Here is a 17,911-nt window from a genome sequence, read left to right on the forward strand (position 1 = left end):
TCAGTGTGGGGAGGAAAGCTGCACTGCTGCTGGGTGGCATCATCTCAAAAACAGCCTGAGGCTGCCCTGCTTACACACTTCATGTGCAGCAAAATCAGAGACCTGCTAAGGCACTGCTTGCCTTGACAAAAGGAAATGTCACAATGCAGAAGAAATATGGTCACTGCACCCCTGGTGTGTGCTCACTGCACTGTCCACCTGAGGGTCCCCCCAGGAGCTGCACTGGGAGTACCCAGCAGTGATTGTTAGAGAAAATAAAGTGAAATATGCTGCATTTGTACTGTGAGGAGCTGGGGACTTGCCCAAAGCCAGGCTGGGGAGCGGAGGAGGCAGCAGGGAGCTGCCACCCAGCAGAGGGCTGGGGCTTAGAGGGATTTCTGGTTTTAATGCTACCCACCTCCACGGTGACATTGGCCTTTCTACAACCCGAAACAGAAGGAGCTCAGTGGCTGCTTTTAAGCTCCTAAATCCAGCCCTGTCTGAATAGCCACCTTCCCCAGCCTCCCTTCTCTGGGATCGTGGCACTCCCAGCACCCTCCAGCGCTTTCTGCCACAGCTGCTGGTCTGAAACAGCCCAGGCAGAAGGAGCTGCTGCCCCCCAGGCCCTGGCCCAGAGCAGTGGGGCCGGGGGCAGGCAAAGGCTCGGCACAGGAGCCTCAGCCCCCTCTGCCCCCGGCCCTGCCTGTGCCCCCAGGAGCTGGGGCAGACAAGGAGGGGCAGCAAGAAAGGTGCAGAGACACGGGCAGAAACCAGGCAGGTGCCTTGGGGTGGGACCTTTGGCTGAGCCACAGGAGAGGCAGTGCCACTGGGGCTGCACAGCCTGTCCCTCCTCTGCTCAGGGGACTCAGAATTCTCACAGCCTGGCCAGGAACCCAGCAGGGCAGTTTGGAAATAAAATAATCCTGTCCTGGAGGCTGGGCAGAGAGCAGCTGCCCTCCAGCACACAGCCACAGCAGCCAGCACCACCAACAAAAACTGCAGAACATGATGGAAGCAAATTTACCTGAGCACTTGAACGCTGTCAGCTCCACGGCCTGGAAGAGGGAGGAGGTGTTAGCACAGGGTATGGCTGTGGTGGCTTTGCTGCTGGCTGCCCCCAGCACAGCCCTGGGGCCAGGCAGGGCTGCCCAGAGCCCACCCACCCACGGTCCCTGCCCTGAGCCACCCCCTGTCCCTGCCCAGGAACCAGAGCCCCCATCCCAGCCCCAGGGACGGGACCAGCAGAGGGTCCCAGACCCAGCTGCCCCCCTCAGAGCTGGGAGCTGACACCCTGGTCCTAACGCCTGCTCTGGGCACCCTGCCAGCCTCGTGGGCACCCACCAGGCTGGATGCCATGCTGGAGAGCACAGGAAAAGCCAGGAAAGGATGAGGGCACGCCTGTGCTGCAGCAGGGAGAGCCCACACAGTCTGAAATCTGTGCTCAAAGGATGGTAATGCTCTGGGAGATGTGAAATCCCTACTCCCAGTCCAACAACAACAACAAAGACCACCAAACAACATTTAAAAAAGCTGAAACACGAAGAACATCTTGTCTGTGTTTGCATCTCCATTCGCTCAGTGTTTTGTCATTTTAAGTGTTTTCAAACGCCTTTAAGTAGCATCTTCTCTTCATCCAAACTATTGTGCAGCTGCCAGTGACATTCTGAGTGTGCTGCTCACCGTGACTCAGCCAGGGAGCAGGGAAACAGCCTGGCTTACATAACTGAGGGCACTGACAGCAGCCCCTGCACAGCACAGCACAGGGCACATGGGGAGGGCACAGGCGTGCCCAGCACTGCCATGCCCAGCACTCTGTGTGCCCAGCACCATGCCATGCCCAGCACTGCCATGCCCAGCACTCTGTGTGCCCAGCACCATGCCATGCCCAGCACTGCCATGCCCAGCACCATGCCATGCCCAGCACTCTGTGTGCCCAGCTCTGTCCCATGCCCAGTATTTTGTGTGCCCAGCAATGCCATGCCCAAAGCTGTCGTGTGCCCATCCCTGCCCTGCTCAGCCCTGTGCCCAGCCCTGTGCCCATCCCTGCCCTGCCCAGGGCTCAGGGGCCCTGCCAGCTCTGCCCCTGGAGCTGCAGCAGCGCCGGGAGCAGCCCCAGCCCTGCAGCACCTGCCTCGGCCAAGAAGGGAAGCCCCACATTAAAATGCAATGTTTATGCACAGCAAAGCCCTCGGTGACCCTCAGGGAGGGAAGCACTTTGTGTCTGTGCTGCTGGGAAATGCCACGGCCTTGGCATTCAGGGGATCTGCTGCTCCTGCTGGATCTGGGGTCCTTGGGCTCATCCTGGGCCCACGTCCTGTACCTGTGCCAGGGGCTCACCCTGACCCTGCCCACACTGCCAGCACCTGGGCCTGGGGAAAGCATCACTGAGAGAGCCCTGGTGCTGTGCAGGGGCCAGTGCTGCAGCATTGACCACAACATAAATCACCAGAGATGGAAATATGGATTTTACTGAGTGCCTCCAGAACGATATGCCAGCTGTAGAAGTATTATCTATTGGATAAATAAGAGCTGTCTATGTGACATAGGTTTTCAAAGGATAAATATTAGAGAGGGAAAGAGAGATCCTTCAGTGAGGGACTCATGAAAGTAGTGCTGGATTTTATTCTGAGGGAATTACAGCACTTGTATGTCAAGTGCACAAGGACTGATGATCATTTCAAAAGCAGGAGATGGAAGTGGGAGCAGAGTAGTCAAATTTAAATTGTTCCCTGCTTAGGCCGTGCCTTGCTGAGCTCTCCATCCCCATGCAGGCAGCACAGCCCCTGGCACCTGCCCCACTGCCTGATTCAATCTGCTGTCCTTGGGAAAGCCCCCTGCTTGATCCATACCCACCCCAGCCTTGGGGTTTATGGCCCGAATTCAGCATCACCTCCTGTTCCTGCAGGGCCCTGCTCTGAGCCCCCTCCTGGCTCCCCATGGGCTCAGGGCCAGCCTTTGCCTTGGAATCTGACTGGATTTGGCACAGAAGTGTTCTGGGACCACTCCTGTCCCTGCTGTGCCCCTGCCAGCTCAGGGGTGTCCCCACAGACCTGCTGAGCCCTGCCAGGGGTGCAGGTGAGGAACAGCAGCTGTTACATACCGGCCTCTCGGGGGACGTGATGGATGAGATGCCCATGAGAATTCTGGCTCCAAAATTTCCTAAAGGTGAAGCAGCACAGTGAGTTCACAGACCAGAGAACAGAAATGTTTATGCTTTCCCAAGAACCTGGTGCTTTGTGTCCCCCACTGCAGCTAAGGGACCAAATGGGTTTTCTGCATCACTGCACCCACAAACTGGTTGGAGAATGCAAAACCTTTTGCCCCAAAGCCAAAACCCCTATTTTCAACTGTCACCTTTGCTCTTCCTCCAGAAAATTAATTTTGAGACACTAAGATGGATTTTTGCCTCAGGAGAATGCAATGCTGCCATGGTGCTGATGAGAGCACCCAGCCTGGGCCAACAACAACAAAAACCCTCTCACCTCTGCTGGTGATGCTCTTCACTGGAGGGTCCCTCTGCACTGGGCTGGCCAGGGCAGCCTCAGGGGCAGGACTCAGCCTCCCTGTGTCCCAGGAGCTCGTGTTCCTCGGGCTGGATAAGTAGTTGATGGGATGAGAGCAGTTCTGGAATGACAGGCAGGAGATGCAGGACAGTGAAATTGCAAGGAGCCTTGGCTACACCCAGATCCGACTTCAGAGAAGGATTTCATCATCCCTGCTTTGGCTCCCATCCCACCCTGGCAGAGCAGGCTGCTGCCTAATGGGGGCAGGCTATCTTTGGGTCTGTGGTGTCCAACAAGACCACAAAGAACGCAGACACACATTAAAAAATAATATTTCTTTCCATCATCATCTCCCCAAAGCAGACCCACAGCACAGCTGGGACCCTCCTCTGGTGGATGAAGGGGCAGCAGGATTCCTCCCAGCTTACTGTGAATGAGAGGGCTTTCTTCTTGTCCTTCATCCTCTGGATGGCATTCCTCACCTGCAGCAGAGCAAGGACATGAGAGAGGCCACAGCAGCGCCAGCACAGCTGGAGATGCTCCAGCAAGTCACGGAGAAAGAGCAGCCAGGGCAGGAGCAGCACAGAACCCAGCTCCCCCAATGCCAACACAGCTGCTCTGACAGGGACTGAGCCCATCTCTTACCTCGCTGTTACAGACAGCATAGACCAGGAATATGTACAGGCCCTGGAAGGGACGGAGCAGAGGAGGGGTCAGAGATGCACGGCTGGTTTGTGCTCCTCTGCACGGAGCAAAGGGGCACCCTGGGGTGGGTGAGGCTGGCACACAGGGTGGGCACAGCCCAGCAGGGACAGGGAGAACCTCCCACACCTGAGACCAGGCTGTGCACAGAGGTGCTGCTCTTGCTGCTCACACACGCCAGGAGGGGAGCAGAGAGCAGTGGCACCTCGGGCACCTCGGGCACCTCGGGCACAGCTGTGTGAGGGACGTGCCCAGAGCGAGCCTTGCCTGGGGGCCACAGCCTGGGGCTAATTACAGCTCCAGACCCACGATGCTGGCCTTAAGGCAGCCCTATCTGGCCCACCAGATTTATGTTATATCTGTGGGTGTTTTGTTATCGCAGCTAGATAAATCAGCTGCAGCAGGAGATGCAATCCATCTTGCCTCCAGCGAGCCCTGCTCTCATCTGCGCGCTCTTGGCAGGCCGTGGCAGGCCCCTGGCACCGTGCCCTGACCTGTCCTTCAGCCAGCAACGCTGCTCACTCCCCCAGAGCAGATTCTGGCCAGCCTTCCCAGGCAGGTCTTCCTTGAAGGAATCATTCTGGATCAGCGTGGGGAGGGCGGCGGGGAGGAGAGGAGGAAGGAGAGGGGGAAGGAGAGGAGGCCCAGCTGCAGCAGAGGCTGGGAGCAGAGAGGCAGCTCTGGGGGACCCCCTCCTGCCCCCTCCCCTTCCAGCCTGTCCTGCCCCTGTCCCTGCCCCTTCTGCTGCCCCTGCTCTGCCCCACAGCACCAGGGGCTCCCTCCTGCTGCTCAGCCCCTGTCTGTGTTCCTGCCCTGCCTGCCTGCAGAAGGAGTTTTCATCTTTGGTGCCAGCACACAGGGCAGCCCTGAGGACAGGCTTGGGCTGCTGCAGGCAAACGGAAAAGAGTCAAACAAAACCAACCCCAACCACAGAACAACTGCACAGGACCCACGCGTGAAGGGACACGCCGGCCTCAAAGGAAATTCCAAGTGGTCCATAGGAAGTAAGCAAAGGGGCTGGAACAGGATGGCTTTCTCTCAACTCTGCAGCTTCTCTGCAGCATTTATTTCTCCTCTGGGGCAGATTGTCCTGAACTTGGTAATGAAGGGACATGTGCACAGGGTGACACGGCCACCACGGGGTTCAGGGGTGTTCAGGGATGTGCAGGGGCGTGCAGGGATGTGCAGAGATGTGCTGGGATGTTCAGAGGTGTGCAGGAGTGTGCAGGGGTGTGCAGGAGTGTGCAGGGGTGTTCAGAGATGTGCAGGGGTGTTCAGGGATGTGCAGAGGCATGCAGAGATGTGCAGGGGTGTGCAGGAGTGTGCAGGGGTGTTCAGGGATGTGCAGGGGTGTTCAGGGGTGTGCAGAGGCATGCAGAGGCATGCAGAGATGTGCAGGGGTGTTCAGAGATGTGCAGGGGTGTTCAGGGGTGTGCAGAGGCATGCAGAGATGTGCAGGGGTGTGCAGGGGTGTTCAGTGCTTCTCTGGCTCCATCTACAGCTGCCTTCTCTCAAGGCTGGCAGGCCTCTGTTGATGCTGTGGATCGCAGGTGTCAGCACATGTTCCAGAGGGTTTTGTCACCGTGTGTCCCTGAGTTCAGACGTCCCCAGTCCTGGGAACAGCCCCAGGGCACCAGAGGCTCATTCCCCAGGTGCAAACAGCAGGAGCGATGCCTGCCCCATCTGGCTGCACAGGTACCGTGTTAATTACCCATTACTGGAGCAAATAAAAACTCTAATGAGTTTGTAACTGCCAATTTGCAACCACACTGATGTGAGAAAAACTAGCACAAAAAACAAGGTCTGAACTGGAAACCTGTGGCACCAGCAGGACACTGCCAGAGACTGGTGCTGAGGGCCATGCAAGGTCTCCAGAGTTGTATTTTGTATCTTGGAAGGATGAAATGAGTTTCCCCAGACAAATGGCCCAGTGCCTGGGGAAAGCTGGGCTGGCTTCAGGGCTGCAAGGGCAGGCAGAGTGCCCTGCAGGTGCCAGCCTGGCCATGCCCTGGTGGCCTGGGCACCCATGGGATGCAGGACTCACCTGCAGGGAGTTCAGCACGATGAACACGTAGGCCCAGACGATGCTGAGGTGCACCAGGAGCCCGCAGAGCCAGGTGAGCCCCAGCACGGGCAGCAGCACCAGCACGGGCTTGGCCGTGGCCCTGGCGGGAGGGAGAGCTCAGGGTTACCCGGGCACACTTCAGGGATGAAACCCTACCAAGGCAGGAGCTGTGGAACAAATTCCTCTGCAAACAAAATAAGTTAAGACAGGAAAAACCAAATATTTCACCTCCCAGACCCCAGTGTGCCAGCCCTGCTCTTCATTTATCACTGCAAGTTAGCGAGAAGGGAGCTCTTTGACGTCATCAGCCATGAGAAAACAGCGATTTCCCCCCAATTTCTGCTGCAAGGAGGGTTTCTCTATTTGTTTTATTTGCACATGGATGTCACCCTGCCCTCCAGCAATGCCCTATCTTTGTGCTTCTGTAAATTTGGGAAAATTTATTTATGCTACAGGGGAACAATGCGTGTCTAGCAGGGGTATCCGGCGCCAGCTAACAACAATAAAAATTCACAGAGCATGATAAAGCAATGACTCAGGCAGCAGTTTTATAGAGGTCTCTCAGTATTGACTGATTACAGAAGTCCCCACTGCCTCTCCCCCTGTGTGTGTAACACCCACCAGCTTTACTTTCAACCCACCAAGTCCCAAGCTTGGATTTCTGCAGGCGCTGCCAAGGGTCTCCTGTCCCAAAGGGTGAGATTGAGGAGTGTGAGTGCAGATGGAGACCAGCACAGAATGTGCTGGCTGGGCTTCTCATCTGGGGTTAGAGACCGTCTTTGGGTGGGACACAGCTGCCCTGGGGAGAGAATCCCCTCTGCCCTGCTGCTCTCACTCTCACACCTCACTGTCTTCACTTGGCCGAGCTTCTCTGGCCAACCTGTGCCAGCGCCTCGGCAGCTTCTCTGGAAAGGATTTCCTCCTCGTATCTAACACTGCCTCACAGGTTTCCCACCCATGGCAGCCCCGCTGGGAGGGCCAGGCCCATCCCTGCTCACCAGAGCTGTGTTCCAATCTGGCTCTCCAGGCTGCTGTTGGGGGTCAGCATCCTGGATCTCCTGCGCGCGCTGGCCACGGTCACGGTCACCACGCGGAGCAGCACCAGGCTGTTCACCTGCCAGGGACAGAGGGACAGAGCTGGGCTCGTCTGCAGCCTCAGCTCCTCAGGTGAGCCTCCTCTGCTGGAAACTGGGGTCACAGCTTGGGGACAAACGTCCCTGCCAGGAAAGCAGTGAAACCAAAAGGCTTCACAGAGCTATCTGCACAGGAGTGAAATCTAGGAAACATCCCAAAACTGCTCCCACACAACCTCTTCCCTGGTAAAGGTCTGTTCTGGACCCCATAAACATTGTGCTTTTTTCTGCTGCTGTGTTATGTATAACAATATTTCAAGGATGTAAATATTCCTGTATTAAAATCAGACCCTTTGCTAAGGCAATGTCACACAGCACATTCCTAACTGAACAGCCAACCAAGAACTGGTCAGCAAAATTTTCTTAAAGCACTTTTTCCTATCAAAAAGCTTTTTTGATTAAAGAGATTTACTTGTGTTGCAGAAGTCTATATAAAGCAAAACAACACTTTTCCTCTAAAAGCAGCGGGCACAATGGGCTGCACCCCTGACCCTGCACTGCTTTTCTGGAGCAGCCCCAAGGGAGTCCCCCCTTCCCAGCAGGGTTTGGCACTCACAGCCAGGATGAGGAGCACAGGCCCCACGAAGGCCCAGATGACGTTGGTCTGCACGTTCAGCCAGCAGTGGTTGGCTGCCACATACTTGTCAAAGGAGCTGGCAAGGGTCACCCCCACGATGAGGACTGGAAGCCCTGCAGAAAAACCCACAGGTTAAACCCTGGGAAAAGCAGAGATGCCCCATGCAGGGCACCGTGCGCCAGACAATTGCCTCAAAACCCCCCTGACCAGACAGACTTCAACGTGAGCCTCCAAAACCCCACGAGCAACATCAATCCTCTGCAGCTGAAATCTGTCCTGGCTCAACACAGCCAGATTTACAAGCTGTCAGCATCTTTCTCTGAGGTATAAAGCATCCCAAGTCCTGAGTCCTGACCAAAGCAATTTATTCCTCAGATTGCTTTTTTAACAAAATGGACAATCAAAGACATAAACCAATCCAAAATACTTGAAGTGGTTGCCCAGTGTCCAACGAGGTGTGTGCTCCTTGAGCAGCACATCCCTAAAGAGGCTCCTCTTTGACACAAATCTCAGCTTATTCAAATAATTCTATGTCCCTAAAGGGCTCCCTCAGAACAAAAGGTGCTTATTGAGGAACGCATTTATATTTAATTACTATCAGACAAGAGCGATGCTCTCCAAGAACGAGAAGTTACCATAAATCTCCTCCTCCATTTTTTTAAATGAACTTCTGGGTTTAGAAGTATAACAGAAATGCCGCTCAACTTATATTTTAAGACTAACAATTTGACAAATAATTCCAGAGAGCTCTGAAGGGCACCAGCACCCAGTTCTCATATTAAATTAAATCAAACAATTGTGCATCTCTCCTATCAAAACTTTCACTAGAAAAGAAAAATAGTATTTTCCTGAGGAGCCAAGGCAGAGGAGTGTGCAGATACCCCAGCCTGTCACGTAGTAGAACCTCATTCTCCTGCCTTCACTCATGTTGACTGCCACCACTTTGCTCCAGAGGAGAAGCCCCTCCACCAGCATCCATGAGAAGGCTGCCATGAAGAAGAGGTGCAGGAAGGCAGTGACCATGAAACACAGCACCTGGAGGGGCAGAAACCACGTTGCACAACGTGTGTATGTGCATCTCCAACAGAGAGACGAGTTACAGGTAATTAATAAAGGGGTAAGGTAATTAGACTTTAATTAATTTAAGGGAATTAGCAAATACTTCTGTTCTGTTGCTCTGACAGAGGCGCTGGAGCCTGGCCTCGTGGGCTGAGCGGGTCATTCCTGCTGAGCTCACCTGGCTGGGCTTGGCCAGCTCGCTGACCATGAGCAGAGCTTCCCCTGCAGCCAGGGCCAGGATCAGGTTCTTGTGCACCGTCGTTCGTTCACTCTTGGGGACGCTGGGGAGGGAGAGAGGGAGCCCTGAGCTGCAGCCACACTGAAGGGCCCTCCCTGTCCCCTGGGGCTGGGCAGGCCTGCCTGGGCCACTCGTCCCTGCAGAATGACAGTGAGAGGGGCAGAGGACAGCCCTGCTGTGCAAGCCCCTGGTGCTGGGGACACCTTTGGGCGCAGCTGCTGAGCCCTTGGCCAGCTCCAGGCAGGGAGGCAGAGGTGGAGGGAGCCCCTGCCACGCTCACAAGGCAGAGCTCTGTGCTTGCCAAGTGACACAGAAGGGTTGGCAATCAAAGAAATAGTCCTTGCTCCATTTATTTTATAAAACTTAATTCTAGCAGAGCAGCTTTTATAGTAAACATCGTTAGCAATTGATGGAAACCTTGCACAGACCTGCAGGTGTGTGTGCACAGATCAGTAAGCATCTCCACAGAAACAGCCAGGGCTGAGCCCCTCTCCAGCCAGCAACAAGCGCTCCCCTGTGCCATGGAGCAGCTCCCAGCTCTTCCCACACACCTGCCCCACCCACGCTGGCAAAGGACACTCTGAGAAAGGCTCGGGAGGAAAATATCAGGTAGAAAATACAGAGGAGGCTGCAAGTGCCCAGGCTTTTCTTACCCAACTGCCAGGAACAAAATGAAGGTGACCATCAAGGCACAGAAGGAAACTCCACATCCAATGAAAGTCAAAGTCTGCAGGGTGAACTCTTCCTTGTTGGTCCTCTGCTCCAGACATGAAACAACAGGAGACTCAAATTCCTCCTGAGTTAACCCCACCAGCCTGGCACCCACCCAGAGGCAGGCTCCTCACGTACCTCCATCTCGTACACCTGCAGCAGGATGGCAAAATTGGTGGTGTGGTTGCAAAAACAGGCAGTGGAGTCTGAGAGAGACTTGGCCACAGAGCAGCCAGCTGTGGACCACATCCCACCAGCATCTGGGCTAACGTGCAGCAAAACCAGAGAAAACACAGGGAAATGACCCTTCACTTCCACAGAAACCAGGGCACGATGGCAATTGCATTGTCTCAGGAAAAGCAGAGTTTAAAGGAGGAAGATGAGGATATCAGAAACAGGTCTTCACCTGGACTTCCCTTTGGTTCAGGCTTTGTCTCAGCAGCTTTGCTTCACCCAGCAGGCACACAGTGATAACTGATCTGGTGTCCATGTGTGCATTAAAGAGTGGAGCTCAGCCATGGCAGCTTCTAACAGAGCCCAGCTATAGCACGGCTCTGGGCAGGGTCCCTGCACAGCCCCTGCTCTGAGAGCAGCCCTGGGCTGGCTGTGCCCAGCTCTGCCCCCCAGCTCAGCGTGCCACAAACCCAGCATGGCACCCCTGGCTCCCCAGGACAGGCCTATCCCAGCCCAAGGTTTTTTCACTTGAATGATTTAATTACCAATCTATAATTTATCACAGCCACAGTGTTCTCACCACGGTGACATCCAGCAAACACACATCCCAGTGCCAGGCAGGGTTTATGAGGCTGGGGGTCCTGCATGTCTTTGGGGTGTGTATCCTGGGCTAACTCCTCTTTGACACAGGCAACAACCATCATTAACCAGGGCTTTCCATTTGGGCTGTATATACCTCATTACAGGTCACTTGCTTGTGAGTGACTTCTCCAAAGGAAATCTTCCCAGGAAAGCATTCTGCTCCAGCAGACAGGGGATGTCAGCATGCAAAGGAGGCAAAAAATTCCAGATCTCTACTCTTACCATTACATTTATATTGAGATGCTTGGTTTTCCAGTGGAAATAAAAAGCTCATAAATCTGGGGACCTGAACAGAGACAAGGCACCTGAGGCTGAAGTTCCAGAAGGCACAGACGGGTCCCACCAGAGTATTGGGCAGGTCCTGCAGGCAGAGAGGGGAGAGGAGGGGTCACCCAGCACTCACTGCAAGACAGGGGTGCAGTCACTGCAGGACAGGGGTGCAGTCAGTGCAGGACAGGGGTGCAGTCAGTGCAGGACAGGGGTGCAGTCACTGCAGGATAGGGGTGCAGTCAGTGCAGGACAGGGGTGCAGTCACTGCAGGATAGGGGTGCAGTCACTGCCCTGGCTGGGAAGGGTCTGTCAGAGCAGCACAAACACAGAGCCAGGGCAGGGACAGCCCCGTCCCAAAGCTCGGGGACTGAGCCGTGCCGGGACAGCCGGACGGGGCCGTGCCAGGACAGCCAGGTGGGTTGAGCCGTGCCGGGACAGCCAGGTGGGGTGAGCCGTGCCGGGACAGCCAGGTGGGTTGAGCCGTGCCGGGACAGCCAGGTGGGGTGAGCCGTGCCGGGACAGCCAGGTGGGTTGAGCCGTGCCGGGACAGCCAGGTGGGGTGAGCCGTGCCGGGACAGCCAGGTGGGTTTGCCGTGCCGCTCTCACCGGCACAGCCCGGGGTACCTGGGCACGGTGCTGCAGGCGGTAGCGCACCGCCGCGCTGATCTCCTGCTGGTCGCTGAGCAGGGTGGCTGAGATCACCGCTGTGCCCACCGAGGTGCCCAGGAACCTGCCGGGGAAGGAGCTGCTCTCAGCGCAGGAAGCACGAACGGGATCTCCCGAGCGGCTGCGGGGTCCGGGTGCTGCCGAGGGCCGGGCACAGCGGGCCCGGGGGTACCGGGCACAGCCCCGGCGCTTCCCGCGGTGGGCACCGGAGCATCCCCGGGGCTCCGGCGGAGCGGCTGAGCCGGGCGGGGATGCGCGGGCGGCCATCCCCACCTAGCGTCCGGAGCTCCGGGAGCGCAGCCAGCCCGCAGCCACCATCCGTCCATCCCGGGGACACCGGTGAGATGGATAGGGATGAAGTGACCCCAAAACCCGGGCACCAGCCCAATGCAGATTGGAAAATGAGCTCTTCCATGGTGCTGAGGGCAGCACTGGGGGGGTGGGTGCTCAGTTTCACTCACTTCTGTGCCCCATCAGGGGCAGCCGTGGCCTGGGACACTGCGCTGCTGGACAGGCAGCGCTGCAGGGAGCCGTAGCCAAACCACATGTTCTTCATTGTGACTCTGCGCAGACCTGCAGGGACAGGGACAGGGACAGGCACAGGGCACAGGGCACACTGGACACCCCTGCCCTCCCCTGGGGGTGATGCTGGGGGCCCAGAACCCCCTCAGCTCCCAGCTGTGTCTCTGGAGGGGCTGCACAGATCCTCTCCCGCACAGCCCATCTCACTTTCATCAGGAGTGTCCCCTCTCCACGCTTCTCCAGACCTCATATGGCCAAGGTAAGGAGTCTGTGGCACTCAGGAGGGCCATGCAGAGGTGCCAGGGGGAGCTCAGGTGTGGTTACAAACCTCTGGATTTCAGCCTTTGCATTTCTTCTGCAGGAACTTCGATGAGGTCGTGCCTGCCCTTCTCAGAGGTCTGCACCACGTAGGCCTCACCACTCAGCTGCTGCTCGCTCAGCTCCAGCCCCCTCACCTCCACCCCTGTGCACAGGTAACATCAGGTGCTGAACCAGGGCTCAGCCTTCCTCCAGAGCTGCTGCCACAGCAAAGTGCCACAGGGACACTGCAATGCCAGCCAGGGCCAGCCAGGACCCACAGCAGCAGCAGCAGCAGGGAGGTGCTTTCTGTGCAAACCAAGAGCATCTGGGCTCAATTTCTGCCATGCCCAAAGGCTTCTTACAATGCTCCTGCAATCCACAGCCTGAGAGGTGCCCTCACACTGTGCCACTGCACAGAGGAAATAGGAGCAGGCTGCAGGGCTGGCCAGAGCTGAGCCAGAGGAGCCAGCAGTGGATTTGGGCTGGGAACCAGACAGAGTGGCTGATCTGGGGCTTGGTGAGATGCCCTCCAGTGCCACTCACCAATATTCCCATGCTGGATCGTGATCTTTGTCCTCTCTGTGGTCAGCAGTGGGACCAGGAGTGACACCATTCTGTCACAGAGCTCAACCACAGCCATGGGCCCCCTGATAACCTGCAAAGGCAGAGAGAGTGATGGAAATCAGCACCTGCACCGTCAGCCCCCCTTCCCACAGCTCACAGGAGTTCCCTTAAACGTTTGGTCCTTGGCAGAAAAACAAAGAGAAGTTGAGACTGGAGGGCAGCACAAGAGCCTGTGGGGGTGCAGCAGGCCAAGGGGGAGCAGGTGAGGCACTCAGCCCCACTCTGGGGACACCAGTACCTGGCTGATCAGGGACCAGGTCCCACTGTTCTGCTCTTCCAGAATTAACTCAGTGACTTCCATGTAGTACTGGCCCAACTGCTCCAGCATCTCCAGCTCATCTCCCTCCTGGATTTCCAAATCTGAAACTTGCTTTAGTAATTGAAGGACTGCAAGGAGGTCAGATGGCTCAAGCACGGGCACTTCTCCTTCTCTCAGAACAGCTGCCAAGACATCCAGAGCATTGAGAGCCACAGAGAGGTTCAGGTCTTGCACACCACTCGAGAAGACACTGTCAGGAATCTGTCATGGAAAAGAGAGTTTAGTTCAGTGCAGAGCCCTGGCTCTCCCTGATCCTCAGCTGTGCCTTGGCAATCCCTGCATGCCCCTGCTGGCACCAGGACCTGTCTGGCCAACAGGAATATCCTGGGGGAAGGCATCTCTTGTCCTCAGTGCAATGAGTCAATCTGAAGCAACGCTGCTTGTTTGATGGCAGCAGAAGTTACAGCTGTGTTGGTCACAATCTCCAACAGCAGCTCAGGAAAGGTCCCAGGCAGAACTGCTGGCAAAGGGACCTCAAGCAGCTCCAGGTGCCAACACGCCCAGCCCAGCAGCTCCTCCTCTCCAGGTGCCAGCTGGCCCTGCTGGGGCTGCAGGACTCACCACTGTCCTCACTGCCAGGGCGTTCACACGGCGGGCGAGCGTGTGGCTGGACTCCAGCTGGGCTCTCTTCAGCTGCCAGTATGCATCTGGGGACAAACCAGAGCCAGAACCACTGCTGAGGTGTGCCACAGTGTGGTTAGCACATGCCACGTTCAAAGCCTGGGCCGGGGTCCTCAGATGGTGGCTAAGTCTGCAGGACAGGCAGGACAAGGAGACTTCACAGCTGCATTTTATTTTTAACAATCCCATCTGGAGAGACAGTTCCACACTCCCTTTCTGCCTTTCCCATGCTCCCCTGGTCAATAAGCCTGGGAATGCCTGGATTGGGAGGCACTGACAGCCCTGCACCATGCAGGGTGTGCCACCACTGCCATCCCAGCTGGGGAGAGCCAAACCCCTGTCACAGTGCAGGCAGCTGGAGCAAAGTGCCAGCCCCAGAGGGGTTTGCATGTGACCCCTTCAGAGCAGGGGCCTCCCCACCCCTGGCCAGCAGCCCAGGCAGGACCTCCAGGAGTGCATGCTTGAAGCAATGCATGAATAACTGACAGATGCTGTACCCTTGCTGTAGTGACAGATGAAAGGCAAAGGCTGCAAACAAGATGCATAACTGAATCCACTGCTGCCAACTTCCAAAACTCTGCATTCCTCCACAGGCCCTGTGGAAACACACAGAGACAGAAGGGTCTCCCAGGGACACGCCATCCCCAGCAGGCATCGCCTTTCCTGCAAGCCCTGGCACAGCAAACGCTCTGGGCTGGGCATTCAGAGCCACGAGGATCCTGAGACTCACCTGGGCAAAGGAGCTTCATGGCCACTGTCTGGACAGTGCTCTCCACTTCCAGGGCATTGGAGCTCCACGCAAACAGCAGGTCCTGCTCTACCACCCAGCAGGAGCGAGCTCTCTCAATGTGCTCGGTACTGAGGACCTTGTGCCAGATGTGCAAGTCGGTGATGTTCCCACTGAAGGACTCCTTGGCCCTGAAGGTGCCCCCCAGGGAATCCTGGTCCTGCCCAATGATGAAGGTGCCCTGGCCAGAGATGGCCTGGGGGGCAGAGGGTCCCATGGAGCACAGACCACTGGCTGCTGCCCTCCTCTTCCCATCAGCGTAGATGGCCCAGGTGCCGTTGTCCTGCTGCCAGGTGACACAGAAGTGATGCCACTGCCCATCAGCACGGAACACGGGCAGGTAGGGGGAATGGTGCCCGTGGACAATGAGAGCAAACCGAACAAAGCCCTCCTCATCCACGAAGCCACGCAGCTGGAACTCGTTGATGAAAGCAGGCACGGCGTAGGAGAACACGGTGGCGATGTCCTGGCTCCTGGTGTCCCACTGCAGGTGGGCACAGGCTGTGACAGCAGCCAGGGCCGGGAAGTCACAGAGCACCTTCACGTATTTTGTGTCTGTTTTGTCTCTGAATACCAGGACTGGGACAGTGTGGCCACCTGGAAGGAGAAATTTCAGTCAGCAGAAAGCAAGAAGCATAGGCCAATAAAGTGACAATAAAAAATCAAGGGACAACCTCTCCAGTCATATTTTTCAGTATGAAAACATCTCTAAATATCCCATGTCCACTTATACTCACGTCTCCTCTTTGCTTTGTGCAGGACACTGTCCCTTTCCTTCAGCCACACGGAGCCTCTGATGTGGTGGGACTGCAGCAGTGTGCTGAGGGAGCCTTGCTCACTGTCCTGGGGCTCCAGGAGCAGCTGGGCAAAGTGCTGCTCACAGTACCTGCCAGCTTGCCACCAGTCCAGAGCAGTGCCCACGTATTCATACGTGTGCCTCGGGGTCTCAATTGTGACAGGAGCAAAGCCTGGAGGGAGACACACACACACACAGCTTGGGGAAACAGAAACTGTCCATCCCACAGTTAAAATCACTGCCTCGTGCACCTTGGGGGAGCTGCTGGCAGGAGCCCATGTCCCCAGGCAGCCCCTGGGCACAGTGTGACAGAGCCCAGGCCACACGGGACCTGAACTGAGGGTGCTGTGACCCCTCTGCCCAGAGCTGGGCCTGGGAGCACTCCTGTGGGACACACAGACCGTGCTCAGCTCAGCACAAGGGAAAAGCTCTCTCTGCTATGCCTGGGGATGGCCCTCAGAAAAGCTTGTTCAGAGCAGCTATGCATAAACAACTTTACTTGCTTTATCCCCAGAAAGCTCATCCCAGCCTCTGCACTTGCAGATGCAATTTTCAGGCACAAAATAATCTGTTTGGTTTGCAGATGCAGTGGGGCACAGAGCAGCAGCTGAGCAAACAGCCTGGCAAATACCAGCTCTGCAAACAGCATTTTAGGCACAAAACAGAGTAACAGAAAAAGTTCCTTTACCTTTGTTTGCACCACCAGACACGTTTTGTTTCTCTGTGCTGGATGTAGCTTGTAAAACACATAGAAAGTGCTGATAAAAACACTAACCTTTAGAGGTCTGGTTCTTGGCAAGCACTGCAAAGGCAAGGAGGCTCCTGGACAGACAGACCTGGTGGAGAGGACGTGTTGTAACAAGCAGAGAAACACTAATATTATCTCAAATAGCCAGAATGGAAAAAAAAAAATAAAAATTGTAAAATTGTAATACTCACCATAAAGCTGAAGAAGCAAGAATCAAGACTCAAGTCTCTCCTAACCATGCTGACCAGCTGGGAAGGTTTCACCCTTGGCTAGAATAAATAAAGTGTTACTGGAGATGCATCACGGAGACAGAAGCACTCTGCAGAAATGGCATTCCCTGATAATGCTGCTTTCCTCAGAAAGCCCCAAAACAAAAAGGAGAAAATTACTCCCTCTGGAATACCTGTACCAAATAGTATCTTATCCAAAGAATTCCCAGATCTTCTTGAAGACCTTAAGGTCTCAGTTAAACATTTGTTCGCAGGATATAAAATAATTAAGCGTAAAACGTAGAGATGTGCAATGTCAAGAAGCAGGCAAAACCGCAGAGCCTCTTCATCCGCATTAACTAAATAAAAAAGCCACCATAAATGGCATCATTAACGGTGTTGCATCACCGGCAGCTTTTCTCGTTGTCCTTAAAGCCTGCAGGACCAGAGCGGCAGAGCAGACCCTGCAGAGCAGCAAACCCAGCCTCTGTGAGCCCAGACACGGAGCCCAGGACCACGGAGCCATCCCAGAGCTCAGGGCTCGGCAGCGATCCCCATCTCCCCCCTCTGCCCCTGGGGCAGGAAACTCTGAGCGCAGAGAGTAAAAAGCCCAGTAAAATCATAGATGAGGCACGTAAAGACACAAGATGGAAGCTGGCAACGCCAAAGCAAACAAGCCCCGAGCTCCGGGCACTGGGAGTGATCTCTGCTCCCCTGGCGCTGTAAAAGCACATTTAAGCACTTTGCTGCTAAGGGGCTCGGGAGATCCGCTCTGCAGCCGGGCTCTGGGCTCACAGTCTTTCAGAGTTCAGCAGAGACTTTGGAAACACCCAGCACAGCTCTTGGCCCTCCAGGGACAAGTATAAATCTGATGGGTGAGAGGGAACCACGGCATCGCCGATGTCCCTCTCCTCAGCCTGCACCTGCAGCCTCAGGGTCCGCCTCTCCAAGGAGGGCCCTGGAGATGGTGCGGGGAGAGCTGGGACCCGCTTTGGGCGGAGGAACGGGGCGGTGCGGAGAGGCCGGTGACCCGGGGGGGAGCCCGGTGGCTCAGGGCCCCCCGGGTCTGGGGCCGCCCGGGGGAGCCCGGGCAGGGCCGAGCTCCGGCACGGCCGCGGCGGGACAGGCGCGACAGCCGGCGGGGCGGGGAGCTGCGGGGTCCGGAGCGGCGGAGAGCGGGAGCCGCGGGGTCCGGACCGGCGGAGAGCGGGAGCTGCGGGGTCCGGAGCGGCGGAGAGCGGGAGCTGCGGGGTCCGGAGCGGCGGA

At 56.3% G+C, this 17,911-nt stretch overlaps 1 protein-coding gene across 1 annotated transcript; it reads right to left on the reverse strand.

Moving 5' to 3' along the window:
- Positions 1 to 16,675, reverse strand: ADGRD2 (adhesion G protein-coupled receptor D2). Its single transcript, XM_058818494.1, is given in 25 exon segments — positions 1 to 77; positions 1,004 to 1,034; positions 3,080 to 3,138; positions 3,462 to 3,603; positions 3,911 to 3,964; positions 4,128 to 4,169; positions 6,229 to 6,349; positions 7,248 to 7,363; positions 7,939 to 8,072; positions 8,841 to 8,994; positions 9,197 to 9,299; positions 9,910 to 10,013; positions 10,106 to 10,232; positions 11,089 to 11,144; positions 11,678 to 11,783; positions 12,181 to 12,292; positions 12,570 to 12,704; positions 13,085 to 13,196; positions 13,404 to 13,685; positions 14,046 to 14,131; positions 14,603 to 14,701; positions 14,836 to 15,489; positions 15,630 to 15,860; positions 16,464 to 16,524; positions 16,628 to 16,675. Coding segments are annotated over 25 exon segments (3,246 nt in total).
- Between the last annotated feature and the right edge of the window lie 1,236 nt (positions 16,676 to 17,911).

The sequence above is a fragment of the Ammospiza caudacuta genome, chromosome 21 (genome assembly GCF_027887145.1).
Source record: "Ammospiza caudacuta isolate bAmmCau1 chromosome 21, bAmmCau1.pri, whole genome shotgun sequence".
Taxonomy (NCBI): Eukaryota; Metazoa; Chordata; class Aves; order Passeriformes; family Passerellidae; genus Ammospiza; species Ammospiza caudacuta.